General features: G+C 39.7%; 2 protein-coding genes across 3 annotated transcripts; both read left to right on the top strand.

The window, feature by feature from the left end:
• Nucleotides 1-8: 8 nt before the first annotated feature.
• On the top strand, nucleotides 9-10,686 carry f7 (coagulation factor VII). The gene is made up of 8 exons (XM_084105641.1): nucleotides 9-169; nucleotides 251-414; nucleotides 1,922-1,946; nucleotides 2,028-2,144; nucleotides 4,006-4,146; nucleotides 8,175-8,296; nucleotides 8,381-8,501; nucleotides 9,997-10,686. The coding sequence occupies exons 1-8, from the start codon at nucleotides 109-111 to the stop codon at nucleotides 10,554-10,556; spliced, it is 1,311 nt and encodes a 436-aa protein (XP_083961767.1). The 5' UTR covers nucleotides 9-108; the 3' UTR covers nucleotides 10,557-10,686.
• A 691-nt stretch (nucleotides 10,687-11,377) lies between these two features.
• f7i (coagulation factor VIIi) lies at nucleotides 11,378-17,790 on the top strand. Of its 2 annotated transcripts, none has more exons than XM_084105638.1 (8): nucleotides 11,378-11,544; nucleotides 11,744-11,904; nucleotides 12,002-12,026; nucleotides 14,782-14,886; nucleotides 14,963-15,100; nucleotides 15,726-15,832; nucleotides 15,900-16,020; nucleotides 16,634-17,790. In XM_084105638.1, the coding sequence occupies exons 1-8, from the start codon at nucleotides 11,487-11,489 to the stop codon at nucleotides 17,257-17,259; spliced, it is 1,341 nt and encodes a 446-aa protein (XP_083961764.1). In that variant the 5' UTR covers nucleotides 11,378-11,486; the 3' UTR covers nucleotides 17,260-17,790. The 2 variants fall into 2 exon arrangements, with proteins under 2 accessions (XP_083961764.1, XP_083961763.1); XM_084105637.1 differs by having other exon boundaries at nucleotides 14,782-14,895.
• Nucleotides 17,791-19,336: the final 1,546 nt, after the last annotated feature.

Here is a 19,336-nt window from a genome sequence, read left to right as displayed (position 1 = left end):
GTGTGTGTGTGTGTGAGTGAGGGAGTGTTTTCGGCTCGAGGGCTGGAGAGTATTTAGACTTCAGACCTTTGAACCTCCAGCACAAGACAAACTGAAGCGCTGGTCAACATGCGTCTCCTGGCAGGGTTTCGCGTCCTCTTCAGTCTTTACTGTGTTCATTCGGCTACAGGTACGGTAAATACACCAACTGTACAGCCAGGTGCAGTATAGTGTTTATCATGAGAGTGTTGTTGTGTACGTGTGTGTTCAGTGTTCACGGGACGGGACAGGGCTCACGAGGTTCTGACCCGGAGCAAGCGAGCGAACTCGGGCTGGTTCGAGGAGATGAAGATGGGTAATCTGGAGAGGGAGTGTCTGGAGGAGAAGTGTTCGTACGAGGAGGCGAGAGAGGTGTTTGAGCACACCGAGGCCACGGTCAGGGTTACATCACACGTTCACTGAACGCACTGATCTTGATGCATGTCGTCTAGAAAACTAGTGGAACTTAATCTTAAACTGCTTTTCCCAACCTGAAGGATTGTAGTTGTATATTTTATTAGTGTAATGCCACATTTACACTGGAAAGAAGCGCTTCTGGAGTCTTACCCACACAACCCTCATCCTTCCCTCGGGTCATTTTAGAAATTTAAAAATTGAGTGTTAATCAGAGGGGTCCAAGACCACAGGACTTTTGTCGCACTTGACCCACGAATACACACAAAAAAAAATATTTTAGTGGATTTGAGGAGTTTTGTGGTTGAAATTTAAAAAAGTAACAAATCCTTTATTCACGGGTCAATTTGACCCCCTTAGGAATGAATGGAATGCGAGGAATGCTTCAGTACACATAGAAACACCTAAAAATGCTCAAAATTCAAACTAAAAATGCTAAAACTTTACCAATAAATGATTGTATAATGTCTACATGTGTCTCTGAATGCACACTGAAGTGAACAGGCTTTAGGACCCAGAGGAACAGCTCATTTACTCCATATAGAGATATAAGCCCATCTAGAGTCATCAAATATCATAATATATTATTTTATTTCCACAAGAGGTCAAAGACACACAATGTAAGATATTTAGTGCTGAATTAAAAGAGTTATGCATGAAATTGTGAGTTATTTTGAATTTGAGAATGTGAGGAATGTGCTTAAATTACTATTTATTCATTATTTATTGGTCAAATCTAGTCAAGTCAAGTCATCTTCATTTATATAGCGCTTTTAACAATGTAGATTGTTTCAAAGCAGCTTTACAGAGATAAGCGTATAATTTAAGGTAAGATTGTTTTGGCTTTATAGCGGTTCTTTAATAAAGTTATTTTCCAGCTAAAGTTAGTTTTGATTGATTTGCTTCCGTCGCAACGATCATTTGTTATTAAATTAGGGGCCGCTAAGACGACACCATTCTCTCTACACAGACTTTAAACGCGAACCTGAGAGAAACGCTGATGGCGTTCACATGCGCATTTAGAATTAGGGTTCTGTAGTTATGTGCGTTTGAATTTATGTGCGTAGGTTTGTAATTCCCTACAAGCCAAGCCTAAACAAAGTACTAGTCTTTCCTTATAATTTTGATACAGAATTTTATTTTATTTTATCAATTCGGGGTAGATATGCAAATTGAGTCTAATCTAGTAATTTAAAGGTAAATAAAATTAAAAAAAAAAAAAAATCTCCAAAGAAACTGCATTAAAAAATGTGAAAAATATTATCAAAATGAAATAAAATAAACTTTCAAAAAAAAAAAAAAAAAGAAGTATAATTTTAGGGCTTCGGGTCATTTTGACCCGCGAAGGAAAGATGTGTTCCACAGTGTGACGGAAGGATGAGGGTTAAACTGCTGATGTTTAGGACAGGACAGGCATCATGTAGTCTGGCTGTTGTGTGGCATGCGTCTGAAATGTGAGTAAAGATGTCTAACTAATGTCTCCACACAGAATGAGTTCTGGACGATCTACGACGGTGAGTTTTAAAGATATGTGACTTTTTTTGCTAAATGACATTTTCTGCGTAATTAAGATGCATCTTCATGTTGGTCTGCAGTGAAAGATCACTGCGCTTCAAACCCGTGTGAGAACAACGGGCTGTGCACGAGCCAGAACGCAGAATCCTTCACGTGTCTGTGTACGCCGGGCTTCAGCGGACGGCTCTGTGAGCGCGGTGAGAGATCAACACTAGCGGCTCACTTTACCCCGATGGTCCAATCACACAACTCACTTCATCAACACTAGCGGCTCACTTTACCCCGATGGTCCAATCACACAACTCACTTCATCAACACTAGCGGCTCACTTTACCCCGATGGTCCAATCACACAACTCACTTCATCAACACTAGCGGCTCACTTTACCCCGATGGTCCAATCACACAACTCACTTCATCAACACCGTAGCGGCTCACTTTACCCCGATGGTCCAATCACACAACTCACTTCATCAACACCGTAGCGGCTCACTTTACCCCGATGGTCCAATCACACAACTCACTTCATCAACACTAGCGGCTCACTTTACCCCGATGGTCCAATCACACAACTCACTTCATCAACACTAGCGGCTCACTTTACCCCGATGGTCCAATCACACAACTCACTTCATCAACACCTAGCGGCTCACTTTACCCCGATGGTCCAATCACACAACTCACTTCATCAACACTAGCGGCTCACTTTACCCCGATGGTCCAATCACACATTTTGATCACTATAAGTAACATTGCACCTACATGTCTACTAACTCTCATTAGAGTATAAGTAGAGTATTAGTAGAGTATTAGTAGAATATTAGTAGAGTATAAGTAGAATATTAGTAGACTGGTAGGGTTAGAATAAGTTATGTAGTTGCAAAGTTAATTATAATCAGTTGAATGTCTATTGTGGATCATCACAATAAATAGTTAGCAGATATTAAGCAGACAGTTTTCTAATACTCTACTAATACTCTACTAATACTCTACTAATACTCTAATGAGAGCTAGTTGACATGTAGTTGCAAAGTTACGTATATATAGTAGTCAACAGCACGTTCAAAAGGGACCTTCAAAATAAAGTGTTACCAATTAACAATTAAAACTGTGCAATTTATGAAAAATATAAGCAATTTCTGTGCAAAGATATTGAAAAAAATAATCTAATAAGATAGACTGTAAGGTTACAGATTGAGACCAGATGGGATCCATACATTATAGAATTATTATTATTTGTATTTTTTATTGTGCAGTCAACATTACAAGTTAAAAATGAGTGAGACCAAATAATATCAGAATTTTGTAGAACATTTCGCTTTTAATGGGAAGTTGGGACATTATTTTTTTTGTCATTAAAATGTTATTTAGTAATCAAATCTATGTTAAACAGACGTAAGGTCAACCGTTGTATAATTTAAATTGGCAAAAATGCTGGAAAAAATGATGTTCTTCAGTGTTTCTGTCTTGTTTTCCAGCACAAATATCTAAACATTCTTAAATCAAGAGGCTTTTACTGGAGAAACACAACGACTGAAGATATTAAGTGAGTTTTTGCTTAAAACAAGAACAAATATCTGCTAATAATGGGGTCAGAACAATAAACTTCATTCAAAGGGAAAACAAGATTATTTTTCTGACTCCATTGGCAGATATTTGCTCTTGTTTTAAGCTCAAACACACGATTTTGATAAATTTTTCAGAAAAGACTTCATATCTAGATAAGGGTTAAGACTGAGGAAGAAAACCAGCTTTTGCAAGTTTGTTTAAACTGGTTACATGTTATACTATGTTAATCAACCATATCTAATGTAATGACCCTCGTTGAACGAGGGTCATTACATTAGATATGGTTGATAAACGATATCTAACCAATTTAAACACAAACTTCAAAATGTATTTGTGCTTCAGAAACTCTGAAAAGTGTCTACTAGACACAGAAAGGTGAACCTTTTCTGAAGAGAATGTGGCGTCCAGAGTAAAAACGTCCCTGAAGTGAAAGAACAAGTGAATTCCTGACTCAAGCGCAAGAACATGTTCCCACTGTTTGCCTCCTCAGAGATTCGAGGTGTTCCTGACTCCTGTCTGCATGAGAACGGTCAGTGCGAACACTTCTGCGTGGAGGAGGACGGGCAGCGCAACTGTTCCTGTGCCGACGGGTATTTCTTAGGGTCGGATGGCCAGAACTGCCTGACACACGGTGAGAATATCACAGACTCACGGATCAAGCCAAGCGCTACACTTGATCTTGTTCCAGCTTCCCTTTCACGCCGAGTGATTCAATATAGCCTTGCAAACACTGTACAGACATGTGCAAAGGGATAGTTCACCCAAAAATGAAAATTAGCCCATGATTTACTCGTGGACTTATGATGGATAGATGCACTTTTATGACGGATAGATGCACTTTTATGACGGATAGATGCACTTTTATGATGATAGATGCACTTTTATCATGGACAGATGCACTTTTATGATGGATAGATGCACTTTTATCATGGACAGATGCACTTTTATGATGGATAGATGCACTGTTATGATGGACAGATGCACTTTTATGATGGATAGATGCACTTTTATCATGGACAGATGCACTTTTATGATGATAGATGCACTTTTATGATGGATAGATGCACTGTTATGATGGACAGATGCACTTTTATGATGGATAGATGCACTGTTATGATGGACAGATGCACTTTTATGATGGATAGATGCACTTTTATCATGGACAGATGCACTTTTATGATGGACAGATGCACTTTTATCATGGACAGATGCACTTTTATGATGGACAGATGCACTTTTATGATGATAGATGCACTTTTATGATGATAGATGCACTTTTATGATGGGCAGATGCACTGTTATGATGATAGATGCACTTTTATCATGGACAGATGCACTTTTATGATGATAGATGCACTTTTATGATGATAGATGCACTTTTATGATGGGCAGATGCACTGTTATGATGGACAGATGCACTTTTATGATGATAGATGCACTTTTATCATGGACAGATGCACTTTTATGATGATAGATGCACTTTTATGATGGATAGATGCACTGTTATGATGGACAGATGCACTTTTATGATGGACAGATGCACTTTTATGATGGATAGATGCACTTTTATCATGGACAGATGCACTTTTATGATGGACAGATGCACTTTTATCATGGACAGATGCACTTTTATGATGGACAGATGCACTTTTATGATGATAGATGCACTTTTATGATGATAGATGCACTTTTATGATGGGCAGATGCACTTTTATGATGGACAGATGCACTTTTATGATGATAGATGCACTTTTATCATGGACAGATGCACTTTTATGATGGACAGATGCACTTTTATGATGATAGATGCACTTTTATGATGGATAGATGCACTGTTATGATGGACAGATGCACTTTTATGATGGATAGATGCACTTTTATCATGGACAGATGCACTTTTATGATGGACAGATGCACTTTTATGATGATAGATGCACTTTTATCATGGACAGATGCACTTTTATGATGGACAGATGCACTTTTATGATGATAGATGCACTTTTATGATGATAGATGCACTTTTATGATGGACAGATGCACTTTTATGATGGATAGATGCACTTTTATGATGATAGATGCACTTTTATCATGGACAGATGCACTTTTATGATGGACAGATGCACTTTTATGATGATAGATGCACTTTTATGATGATAGATGCACTTTTATGATGGACAGATGCACTTTTATCATGGACAGATGCACTTTTATCATGGACAGATGCACTTTTATGATGGGCAGATGCACTGTTATGATGGACAGATGCACTTTTATGATGATAGATGCACTTTTATCATGGACAGATGCACTTTTATGATGATAGATGCACTTTTATCATGGACAGATGCACTTTTATGATGATAGATGCACTTTTATGATGGATAGATGCACTTTTATGATGGACAGATGCACTTTTATCATGGACAGATGCACTTTTATGATGATAGATGCACTTTTATGATGGACAGATGCACTTTTATGATGGACAGATGCACTTTTATGATGGATAGATGCACTTTTATCATGGACAGATGCACTTTTATGATGGACAGATGCACTTTTATGATGGACAGATGCACTTTTATGATGGATAGATGCACTTTTATCATGGACAGATGCACTTTTATGATGGACAGATGCACTTTTATGATGATAGATGCACTTTTATCATGGACAGATGCACTTTTATGATGGACAGATGCACTTTTATGATGGACAGATGCACTTTTATGATGATAGATGCACTTTTATGATGATAGATGCACTTTTATGATGGACAGATGCACTTTTATGATGGACAGATGCACTTTTATCATGGACAGATGCACTTTTATGATGGATAGATGCACTTTTATGATGGACAGATGCACTTTTATCATGGACAGATGCACTTTTATCATGGACAGATGCACTTTTATGATGATAGATGCACTTTTATGATGGACAGATGCACTTTTATGATGGACAGATGCACTTTTATCATGGACAGATGCACTTTTATGATGGATAGATGCACTTTTATGATGATAGATGCACTTTTATGATGGACAGATGCACTTTTATGATGATAGATGCACTGTTATGATGGACAGATGCACTTTTATGATGGACAGATGCACTTTTATGATGATAGATGCACTGTTATGATGGACAGATGCACTTTTATGATGATAGATGCACTTTTATGATGACAGATGCACTTTTATGATGGACAGATGCACTTTTATGATGGACAGATGCACTTTTATGATGGACAGATGCACTTTTATGATGGATAGATGCACTTTTATCATGGACAGATGCACTTTTATGATGGACAGATGCACTTTTATGATGATAGATGCACTTTTATCATGGACAGATGCACTTTTATGATGGACAGATGCACTTTTATGATGGACAGATGCACTTTTATGATGATAGATGCACTTTTATGATGGATAGATGCACTTTTATGATGGACAGATGCACTTTTATGATGGACAGATGCACTGTTATGATGGATAGATGCACTTTTATGATGGATAGATGCACTTTTATGATGGACAGATGCACTTTTATGATGGACAGATGCACTTTTATGATGGACAGATGCACTTTTATGATGGACAGATGCACTGTTATGATGGATAGATGCACTTTTATGATGGATAGATGCACTTTTATGATGATAGATGCACTTTTATGATGGACAGATGCACTTTTATGATGGACAGATGCACTGTTATGATGGATAGATGCACTTTTATGATGGACAGATGCACTGTTATGATGGATAGATGCACTGTTATGATGGATAGATGCACTTTTATGATGATAGATGCACTTTTATGATGGATAGATGCACTTTTATGATGGACAGATGCACTTTTATGATGGACAGATGCACTGTTATGATGGATAGATGCACTTTTATGATGGATAGATGCACTTTTATGATGGATAGATGCACTTTTATGATGGACAAATGCACTTTTATGATGGATAGATGCACTTTTATGATGGACAGATGCACTTTTATGATGGACAGATGCACTTTTATGATGGATAGATGCACTTTTATCATGGATAGAATCACTTTTATGATGGATAGATGCACTTTTATGATGATAGATGCACTTTTATGATGGATAGATGCACTTTTATGATGGACAGATGCACTTTTATGATGGACAGATGCACTGTTATGATGGATAGATGCACTTTTATGATGGATAGATGCACTTTTATGATGGATAGATGCACTTTTATGATGGACAAATGCACTTTTATGATGGATAGATGCACTTTTATGATGGACAGATGCACTTTTATGATGGACAGATGCACTTTTATGATGGACAGATGCACTTTTATGATGGATAGATGCACTTTTATCATGGATAGAATCACTTTTATGATGGACAGATGCACTTTTATGGACTTCAAAACAGAAACAGCCATTCACTGCCATTATAAAGCTTGGAAGAGCCAGAATATTTATTAATATAACTCTGATTGTATTGGTCTGAAAGAAGAATGTCATATACACCTAGGATGACTTGAGGGTGAGTAAATTATGGGCTAATTTTCATTTTTGGGTGAACTATCCCTTTAATTACATAGAAAACTGTCTAATTCTTTTAGAATTAAACCATTATAACTGTCCGTGTGTTACAGAGGCTTTTCCGTGTGGGAAGGTTCCACTTCTTTGGGGGGGAGGTTCTGCTACGAACCTCCAGGATCTGAGGTCTCGAATTGTTGGTGGAGCCGAATGTCCTAAAGGTCACTGTCCGTGGCAGGTAGCAGAGGTCACGTCACAGAACACACATGTAGATGTGTCATTACTGTCAAACACCTGTGTGTGTGTGTGTGTGTGTGGACAGGTGCTGCTGAAGTACGGCGAGAAGGGCTTCTGTGGAGGTGTGATCTATAAACCCACCTGGATCCTCACAGCCGCACACTGTTTAGAGAAACTCCAAGTCAAGTTTCTCAAGATAGTCGCAGGTACAGTCGCTCTCAGAGCAGAATTATTACACACGCTCTTGATTGGCTGTGATTTTTTGATTGATTTGGTTGCGATTGCAGTGCACCTGCCGAGAGACTCCGCCCACACGCTTTTCTGATTGGCTGGGATTTTTTTTATTCATTTTGTCGCGCTGATTAGGACACGGTGTTTGTCAAAATGCCTGTTTTAAATGAAAAGACAATCAGTAATATGTCAACAGCCAGGACAAAAAACAGTCAAAATATTGCAGCCTAACAAACCCGTAGCTGAAAATTATGTCATTCGTGTTAATTAAACAACAATTTTATCAAGAAGAGAAAATCGCAACAATTTACTTGCATAATTACTTATAATACAAGTAATTGTTAAAGGGTTAGTTCACCCAAAAATGAAAATTCTGTCATTAGTTCTCATGTCATGTCAAAACCCACAAGCCTTTCGTTCAAAACAAATGAAGATGTTTTTATTACAGTCTGAGGGATTTCTGTCCCTCCATTAAAAGTCTATTCACCCAAAACTCTGACGAAGATCTATGAATATCTTCAAAAAGTCAACATGAGCGTGAGTAACTGATGACAGAACTATTTTAATAACTGAAAAGAGCCTGAGAAAGTTTTAATGTGTTTGTTAAAGGGGTGGTTGATTATGATTTGACTTTTCTAACTTTAGTTAGTGTGTAATGTTGCTGTTTGATCATAAACAACATCTGCAAAGTTACAACGCTCAAAGTTCAGAGCAAAGGGAGATATTTGCTTTTAAAGAAATAACTTTATAAGGACTACAACAAACGGCTGGTAGAGACTACAATGAGCTTCCTCCCGGGTTAGTGACATCACCAGCCCTAGAATTTACATAAACCCCGTGCGTGAGGGAATCGGAGCTACTAACACATGAGCTCTTGAAGCTCCGCCCTCTGTGCTGGGAGCAGCAGCTCATTTGCATTTAAAGGTGACAGAATATGTGTGTGAAATCTCAGCTCAAAATACCAGATCATTTATTATAGCTTGTCAAATTTGCCCCTTTTTGGGCGTGAGCAAAAATATGCAGTTTTTGTGTGTGTCCCTTTAAATGCAAATGAGCTTTAGCTCCGCCTCCGTTCAGAAGAGGGCGGAGCCTTTACATAAGCTTCAGAAACTCAGGCAATAACAAAACAGGCCAATCTCACTCATCCAGAATCCCAGAATCACCAGTAGCGAGTGCAGCCTTACGGAGTACAGCCTTAGGAAGAGTTTCTGAATGTTAGTGGAGGCATTTACTGTATGTAGACACACACACACACACAAGCTCTTGAAGCTTATTTGCATTTAAAGGGACACACAAAATGCTCAACCTCAAAAAGTGACAATTTTAACATGCTATAAAAATATCTGTGGTGTATTGTGAGCTAAAACTTCACATGCACACTCGTCAGAGACTTATTTTACATCTTGTGAAAAGGGCCCCTTTAAGATTGTTAATGACTAACTAATGTTGTTCTGTCGCCCTGTGACTCAGGTGAGCACGACATCGAGGTGGACGAAGGCACAGAACAGGTGATCCAGGTGGAGGAGATGCTAATGCACCCCGGCTACGTGTCGGAGACCGCAGACAGTGACATCGCCCTGCTGCGTCTGAGCAGACCCGTCGTCTACGGCACGTACGCCGTGCCCGTGTGCCTGCCGGTGCGCGACATGGCGGAGCGCGTGCTGTGGGCCGTTAGCAAGCACACGGTGAGCGGGTGGGGCAAACGCAGCGAGGACGGACCCACCTCACGTTTACTGCGCCGACTCCAGGTGCCGCGCATTCGCACGCAGGAGTGTGTGACGAGCAGCAGAGTCTCGCTCACTGATAACATGTTCTGCGCCGGTTACATCGAGGGAAAGCAGGACTCGTGTAAAGGCGACAGCGGCGGCCCGCTAGTGACGCGCTACAGAAACACCACGTTCCTGCTGGGAATCGTGAGCTGGGGGAAAGGCTGCGCTCGACCGGGATCCTACGGCATCTACACGCGCGTCTCCAACTACCTGCAGTGGATCCACGAACATACGGCGAATTCTACTCATGTGAAGCGTTAAAGCTTCTGAATTTGAGCGCTGCTCTATTTATGTCTGATTATGTCTGATTTCTTCATTGTCTGACATTTTTGTCCTTTAAATGCTTTGGCCTTCATTACCTCATTCAAAAATAAACAATTCAGTATGAAAATGATCTGTGTTTATTTGGTTTATATGCATGTGCATAAATGCGTGTGTGTGCAAATTTGTCAGTCGTTCCAGTGGGAATCCAGACGATTGCGAGTTTCTCTTGAGTATATATTCACCATATACTTTGTATGTTGTTGTTCCCGGGTGACGGTGCAGAATTAAAAACCGTTTATCGCCATCGTGGCTCATTAGGACAAGAACTCTGATTAACATGGAAAAGCTGCATTTTATTGCGTCACAGTGTCACGTCTGGTTAGGACAGGGTGTAATGCGTAGTTAAACACTTCCTAATGAGTGGTTTCTCACATTATACGGTTAGTACTGTTTCAAAATACTCTGTGTGAGCATAAAGTTCCTCTATTGTGTCGTATATCGAGTGAAACGCTTCTGGAACAAGAACAAATGTGGGCGGGGCTTGATTGATTGGATGGTTGTGGTTTGCTATTGGCTGATCTCATTTGAGTGACAGGTTATAGCCCCGCCCTCGCCATCAGAGAAGAGAAACTGCAAGAGGAACTTATTCTGATTCAAGATGACCATGAATTTAACACGATAATAATAATGTGCACCGATAAATCATTTAGAATAAAGCTGCAGTATTCCATAAAGTTGTGCATTTTTGATTACATGGTGACTTTAAAATCATAGCCTGGTCCTATAATGGGTTTGATTACTTAACTCATTATCAGTGTGTCTGAGTGAAGCTCACAGTCAGAAGCCCTTTGCTCCCGGTCGATCGGCTGATTTCAGTCTCTCCATCAGGATTCTGAGGAAACATTGTGTGTGTGTCCGGAGGTGAACATGAACACTTGTGCTGTTGTGTTGCTGTGTGTCCTGATATTTCACGGATCCATCGGTGGTAAGAAGTGCGAGTGACACGAGCTAAAATAACTCTCCCGTACGCGTTATAATCAAAGAAAGTGACTCGCGAGCGCCCAGTGGTCTATCGGGAGAGTTCGTGTCGCTCGTGTATCGATATATAACAACATAGACCGCCTGTTAAATAACTGAGCGCATCAAACTACTTCTGTTCTACCTCTTTTCCTCGTTGTTTCCAGTGTTTCTTGACAAAGATGGCGCCAGTTCTGTGTTGCAGCGCGTGAGGCGCGCGAACTCTTTCCTTGAGGAGATGAAGGACGGGAATCTCGAGCGCGAGTGCATCGAAGAAATCTGCGATTACGAGGAGGCGCGCGAGGTGTTCGAGGACGACACGATGACGGTACTTACTCAGATATTAATGCGCAATATTATTACTCATCTGGTATATTATTTTAATTTAAGTAAGTTTGCGAATTCGTTTTGTTTCCCTTTTGCAGAAACAGTTTTGGTTGAGTTACTCCGGTGAGTAATGTGGCAAAATAAATGTGACACCGCTGCCCACAAAAAAATAAACATGGCACACCATAGTTTCCTCAAAAAATTGAGTCAATTATTATTATAAATAAGTGCTTTTCACTGAATCTTTCTGACATTCCCTTACAGAAAAAATACATGAACTTCACATGTGCAAAAACTCATGTGATAACGTGAAATTCATGTGTTTTTTCTGTAAGGGTTGTACTTATTATTAGTACAGTTGTGATCACTGACCACAGTATTATATAATCATATAATTTTGATTTCTGATTTAATTACTGGTTATTACATGTTCTGACAAAAAAACAAACAAAAAACACAGTATTTATTGCCCTGAAGTCAAAGGTTCTGTTTTAAAGGTGTTTGTTTATATGCAAGCTTGTTTCGGCCAAAAAAGTAAAATGTAAAACATTTTAAAAGATAATTGCGACTTTTTATCTCACAATTTTGACTTTATAACACGCAATTCTGACTTTATTTCTCAGAATTGCATGTTTATATCTCGCAAATCTGACTTTATAACAAGCAATTGCGTGATATAAAGTCTCAATTGCGTGTTATAAAGTAGGAATTGTAAAATATAAACTCACAATTGCGAGTTATAAAGTCTAATTCTAAGGGTAAAAAAAGACTGACTTTTTTAGTCAGAATTCCATGTTTATATCTCACAATTTTTACTTTATAACACGCAATTGTGACTTTAAATCATCCAATTCTGACTTTATATCTCCCAAATGTGTGTTATAAAGTCAGAATTGCGAGATATAAACATACAATTCTGAGAAAAAGTCTGACTTTAAAACACGCAATTCTGACTTTAAAACACGCAATTCGGACTTTATATCACGCAATTCTGACTTTAAAACACGCAATTGCGACTTTATAACACGCAATTCTGACTTTAAAACACGCAATTCTGACTTTATATCACGCAATTCTGACTTTAAAACACGCAATTGCGACTTTATATCACGCAATTCGGACTTTAAAACACGCAATTACGACTTTATATCACACAATTCTGACTTTAAAACACGCAATTGCGACTTTATATCACGCAATTCTGACTTTAAAACACGCAATTCGGACTTTATATCACGCAATTCGGACTTTATATCACGCAATTCTGACTTTAAACACGCAATTCTGACTTTAAAACACGCAATTGCGACTTTATATTACGCAATTCTGACTTTAAAACACGCAATTGCGACTTTATATCACGCAATTCTGACTTTAAAACACACAATTCGTACTTTATATCATGCAATTCTGACTTTAAAACACGCAATTGCGACTTTATATCACACAATTCTGACTTTAAAACACGCAATTGCGACTTTATATCACGCAATTCTGACTTTAAAACACACAATTGCGACTTTATAACACGCAATTCTGACTTTATAACACGCAATTCTGACTTTAAAACACGCTATTCGGACTTTATATCACACAATTCTGACTTTAAAACACGCAATTCTGACTTTATATCACGCAATTCTGACTTTAAAACACGCAATTCTGACTTTATATCACACAATTCTGACTTTAAAACACGCAATTGCGACTTTATATCACGCAATTCGGACTTTAAAACACGCAATTACGACTTTATATCACACAATTCTGACTTTAAAACACGCAATTGCGACTTTATATCACGCAATTCTGACTTTAAAACACGCAATTCGGACTTTATATCACGCAATTCGGACTTTATATCACGCAATTCTGACTTTAAACACGCAATTCTGACTTTAAAACACGCAATTGCGACTTTATATTACGCAATTCTGACTTTAAAACACGCAATTGCGACTTTATATCACGCAATTCTGACTTTAAAACACACAATTCGGACTTTATATCATGCAATTCTGACTTTAAAACACGCAATTGCGACTTTATATCACGCAATTCTGACTTTAAAACACGCAATTCTGACTTTATATCACACAATTCTGACTTTAAAACACGCAATTGCGACTTTATATCACGCAATTCTGACTTTAAAACACGCAATTCTGACTTTATATCACACAATTCTGACTTTAAAACACGCAATTGCGACTTTATATCACGCAATTCTGACTTTAAAACACACAATTGCGACTTTATAACACGCAATTCTGACTTTATAACACGCAATTCTGACTTTAAAACACGCTATTCGGACTTTATATCACACAATTCTGACTTTAAAACACGCAATTCTGACTTTATATCACGCAATTCTGACTTTAAAACACGCAATTCTGACTTTATATCACACAATTCTGACTTTAAAACACGCAATTGCGACTTTATATCACGCAATTCTGACTTTAAAACACACAATTGCGACTTTATAACACGCAATTCTGACTTTATAACACGCAATTCTGACTTTAAAACACGCAATTCGGACTTTATATCACACAATTCTGACTTTAAAACACGCAATTCTGACTTTATAACACGCAATTCTGACTTTAAAACACGCAATTCTGACTTTATATCACACAATTCTGACTTTAAAACACGCAATTCTGACTTTATAACTCGCAATTCTGAGAAAAAAGATTGGATTTTTTATTCTGCGGTGGAAAAAAGCTTCCATGTTTTAGCTCAGTCCAAGTCTTCAAGATGCATTGAATTCCCACCCAAAATACAGGTGTTTTCACATTCATTACTATAAACCAACCTTTTTTTAACATTTGCTTGTAAATGTTGATTTATATGTAAACATCTATCTAAGCTAAGGACCCGTGCTTGACCAATCCGTGCAAGAACAACGGCACATGTGTCTATCTGGGGAGCACCTACACCTGCCTGTGTCTGGAGGGGTTCGAGGGGAAATACTGTGAGAAAGGTGCGTGAACGTGAAAAATACCCAGCGGCGTGTTCTTCTGAAAGCTCATAGGTGTTTCCCCGGGCAGGGTTTGAGGAGACGCTGAAGTGTCTTCATGTGAACGGAGGCTGTGAGCAGTTCTGCGAGGCTTCGGGACCCACGCGCTCGTGTCGCTGTGCCACGGGATACACACTGGGGGCTGATGGGACGTCTTGTGTTGCTCAAGGTGGGAAGAATATATGAATAAAGACCTTTAAACTTCAAATCTCAAAGTACACAAGGCTTATAAAACTTTCAAACTCCAAACTAAACTTATTTAAATTGCCCCAAGTTAAGTCACCTTTATTTATTTGTAACTAATTTGCATAATGCCAGTCTCTGGTCCTGATTGGCTGAAAAGCGTCTCATAGCCCCGCCCTCAAACACTGTAGTGTATCTGAGACTGGAAGAGTTTGGTTCGTGTTGTTCGTGTCGAGAAGACGCTGTTGTCTGAGATTGATACGGTAAAACGCACGCCATCGTTACTGTTCGTATCAAGAGCTGAGATTCAGATATGATAATGAGCGTTTGCTTTCTGACCAATCAGAGCAGAGCAGCTCTCAGAGAGGCGGGGCTTAGAGTGACTAGAATCCTTGATTCAGCGTTTCAGAGACTGAGAGAAAAGAGCTGACGCTGCAGTGCAGATAATGAGGACATTAAAGTGTTTTGATCTTGAATGCATGTGAACCTGTTGTAGGAGACACCAAAACAACATTAGGAACCTTATAAATAATAGTGGCACTTTCAGGCACTTTTCAACATCAATGTTTCTCTTGCCAAACATTTTCTATTTAAACTGTGATTTGTTGTAGTTAAATATCCATGTGGAAAGATTCCGCTTCAGACAAAAAACACAGATCGTTCTCAAAAACAGCTTGCGGGGGGAATCCACTGTCCCAGAGGTCACTGTCCCTGGCAGGTAAATGTGCTCGTCACCGTGTTACGAGAAGAAGTGATCAGATGATGAGTGTGTTCTGTGTCTCCAGGCGCTGATAGATTATAACGGAGAGAGTGTGTGTGGAGGAGCTCTTCTGGACGACGGCTGGGTTGTAACCGCGGCTCACTGCATTCATCAGAAGGACCTGAAGCATCTGAAGGTTATCACAGGTGTCTGAAGTGTAGATTGATGGTTTTTATACAGTACAGGGGTGGGTTTTCCCATACAACACAGTTAACTCGCTGCTTAATGGAGTAGTAATGAAAATTCATTATTATTATTATTATTATTAAAAAATATCCTGGCTCTTCCAAGCTTTATAATGGCAGTGGATTGCAACCATCAGATTGAAGCACAAAAACGTGCATATATTCATTATAAACGAACTCCAAACCGCTCCTGTGGGTTAATAAAGGCCTTCTGAAGCAAAATGATGAGTTTGTGTAAGAAAAATATTCATATTTAACACGTTACAAAGTAAAATTCTAGCTTCCGGCCAAACGAACATACGCCTAAAGCACAGCTTAACCGGCGACATCTTTCCCTGTCGGCCACCGTAACTTCTGTTGGTTGCAATTCGCAACCTCACCACTAGATGCCACTAAAATTTACACACTGCACCTTTAAATAATAGAATAACCCACCGAAGAGATGTACGTCTATCCCTCACAGCCTTGCTTTCATTCCCGTTAAAGATCAAAGATGGCGCTGCTGTGAATAACGTCCATAGTGTCATTATTCAGCTGCGTTCCAGTTTTGTCTACAGCAGTTGTTTGTCCTCAGGTGATCATGACCTGGATGTGATGGACGGCCCAGAGGAGGCGTATGATGTTTCTGCTGTGGTTATTCATGAGAGTTACGACCCCGTCTCACTGGATAGTGACCTGGCCCTCCTGAAGCTTCATGAAGAACTCAAGCGCTCAGCGTACGCCGTGCCCGTATGCTTGCCCACGGAACAGCTAGCACAGGACGAGCTCGTAGCCGTACGCTTCCACACGCTCAGCGGATGGAGCAAGCGAACCGTCGGGCACAACATCCACTCGTCGCGAGGCCTGAGCGCCCAGTCGTCTGGCGCTCTACAGCGGCTCAGCGTCCCGCTAGTGCCCACAGATCAGTGTGTGTCGAGCAGCCACGTCAACATCACTGCTAACATGTTCTGCGCGGGCTACGTTGTGGGTGAACACGAGTCCTGCCGAGGACATGACGGAAGCCCGCTAGTCACGCGCTACGAGGGAACCTCATTCCTCACGGGCGTCGTGTCGTGGGGTAAAGGCTGCCATCGGCCGGGGTACTACGGGATTTACACCAAAGTGTCTAACTTCTTAAAATGGATTGAAATGGTTGTGAAAACTCCCGTTGAGGGGTTGAATAATATCAGTGGATCTCCTGTTGTCTTTACCCGAGGTTAAAAGTTTCGCCACTGAAGAAGCACTTCCGGTTCTCCAAAGAACCTTTAGGGATCAGTTCTTGACCTGTAGACTCTCACCTCCCCACAGATCTGAACTTAAATAGTTGTAATTCATGAATGCTTTGGAATACAGACCTAAGGTTGGTCTCTTTTTTAGAAAAGACACAGCAGATTATTGCAGAAGGGAAAGCATGTACAAAATAATTTGGACTATTGGTATTTGGACTAACTAATATGGATTGCTAGAGAATCAAACCAAGTTGAGTTCCATATTTAAAGTTGATATCATCCGTAACATCCACAGAACCTTTGCATTGCACAAAAGGTTCTCTATAGTGGAAAAAGGTTCTTTAGATTTTTAAAATGTTCTTCACACTAAGAAAAAAACTGATCACTGAAAGGTTCTTTAGGGAACCAAAAATGGTTCTTCTGTGGAACCCCTTTTTGGAACCTTTATTTTTAAGATGTTAAAGGTTCTTCAAGGAACTATCGATGCCAATACAGAAACGTTATAATAAAACAGTGATTGTGAGGCTTGTGTGTGTGTGCTTCTGTCACTCATGCGTGTTCGAGGGACGGTTAGACAGTCATTAACTGGAACTGCATTGATTTTCTAGTGCAGATGTTGCTCTGGTCTAATCATACACCAGACGTGACCCTGTGCGAGGCCAGACCTCATCTCTCCTGTGCATTCTGTGTACATTATTTTAGTCTGATAAAACAAAGATAAGGTTTACATATTAACGGCCCAACTTCATCCCTGCGAACTAATTCATGAAACACTGAAAATCACCAGCTTTTTTAGATTATCAAACAATTGACTAAGAGGATGTTGTTCACTTGTTTTATCACCAGACAGAACCCTTCAAAATGAATCGCTTGTTGTGTGGATAAAAGCATCTGCTAAATGAATACATGTAGGCTAAGTATGAATCACTAGTCACGTTTCCATTACCCTTCAAATTGCAAATTGAAAATACGGCCAATGGAAACACGTCAATTTCGCAAAAACTCCCATATATCGCAAAAACGTTTTTACGCTCGCATGAGGAGGTTTTTCAGGCAGTTCGAAAAAGGAATATTTCGCAAACCTGCAATGGAAACAGTTTTTGTGCATTTACAGGGCACTTTCATATGTATGTTAGGACAGTAGACGATACAGCTCTTTATTAACCTCATAAAAGACTAAAGTATTACAGGAATACTAGATTCTAAACCACTAAGAAATGCCACAATCAAGATCTTGAAGCAGAAATGAGGGAAAAACACCCAGAAACTCCTCATACGAGCCGCTCTCAGTATAAGAGTCTGTCCTTGCCATTAAAGCTTGTATAACACACCTACGACTCCTTACATTAATAATAATGGCTAGTGCAGCGGAGATATACACTCACCTAAAGGATTATTAGGAACACCATACTAATACTGTGTTTGACCCCCTTTCGCCTTCAGAACTGCCTTAATTCTACGTGGCATTGATTCAACAAGGTGCTGAAAGAATTCTTTAGAAATGTTGGCCCATATTGATAGGATAGCATCTTGCAGTTGATGGAGATTTGTGGGATGCACATCCAGGGCACGAAGCTCCCGTTCCACCACATCCCAAAGATGCTCTATTGGGTTGAGATCTGGTGACTGTGGGGGCCATTTAAGTACAGTGAACTCATTCTCATGTTCAAGAAACCAATTTGAAATGATTCAAGCTTTGTGACATGGTGCATTATCCTGCTGGAAGTAGCCATCAGAGGATGGGTACATGGTGGTCATAAAGGGATAGACATGGTCAGAAACAATGCTCAGGTAGGCCGTGGCATTTAAACGATGCCCAATTGGCACTAAGGGGCCTAAAGTGTGCCAAGAAAACATCCCCCACACCATTACACCACCACCACCAGCCTGCACAGTGGTAACAAGGCATGATGGATCCATGTTCTCATTCTGTTTACGCCAAATTCTGACTCTACCATCTGAATGTCTCAACAGAAATCGAGACTCATCAGACCAGGCAACATTTTTCCAGTCTTCAGCTGTCCAATTTTGGTGAGCTCGTGCAAATTGTAGCCTCTTTTTCCTATTTG

This window comes from Abramis brama, assembly GCF_963993115.1.
Source record: "Abramis brama genome assembly, chromosome: 2".
NCBI classification, from domain to species: Eukaryota; Metazoa; Chordata; class Actinopteri; order Cypriniformes; family Leuciscidae; genus Abramis; species Abramis brama.
This window is presented reverse-complemented; position numbering and strand designations above follow the sequence as displayed.

What these genes read in the sequence shown, in the direction of transcription:
- f7 (XM_084105641.1), top strand. Translation starts at nt 109, where the DNA reads ATGCGTCTCCTGGCAGGGTTTCGCGTCCTCTTCAGTCTTTACTGTGTT. An exon ending in TTGAGCACACCGAGGCCACG is followed by an intron (nt 415 to 1,921) that starts GTCAGGGTTACA and finishes GTCTCCACACAG; the next exon opens with AATGAGTTCTGGACGATCTA. An exon ending in AAGGTCACTGTCCGTGGCAG is followed by an intron (nt 8,297 to 8,380) that starts GTAGCAGAGGTC and finishes GTGTGTGGACAG; the next exon opens with GTGCTGCTGAAGTACGGCGA.
- f7i (XM_084105637.1), top strand. Translation starts at nt 11,487, where the DNA reads ATGAACACTTGTGCTGTTGTGTTGCTGTGTGTCCTGATATTTCACGGA. An exon ending in GACGTCTTGTGTTGCTCAAG is followed by an intron (nt 15,101 to 15,725) that starts GTGGGAAGAATA and finishes GATTTGTTGTAG; the next exon opens with TTAAATATCCATGTGGAAAG. An exon ending in GAGGTCACTGTCCCTGGCAG is followed by an intron (nt 15,833 to 15,899) that starts GTAAATGTGCTC and finishes CTGTGTCTCCAG; the next exon opens with GCGCTGATAGATTATAACGG.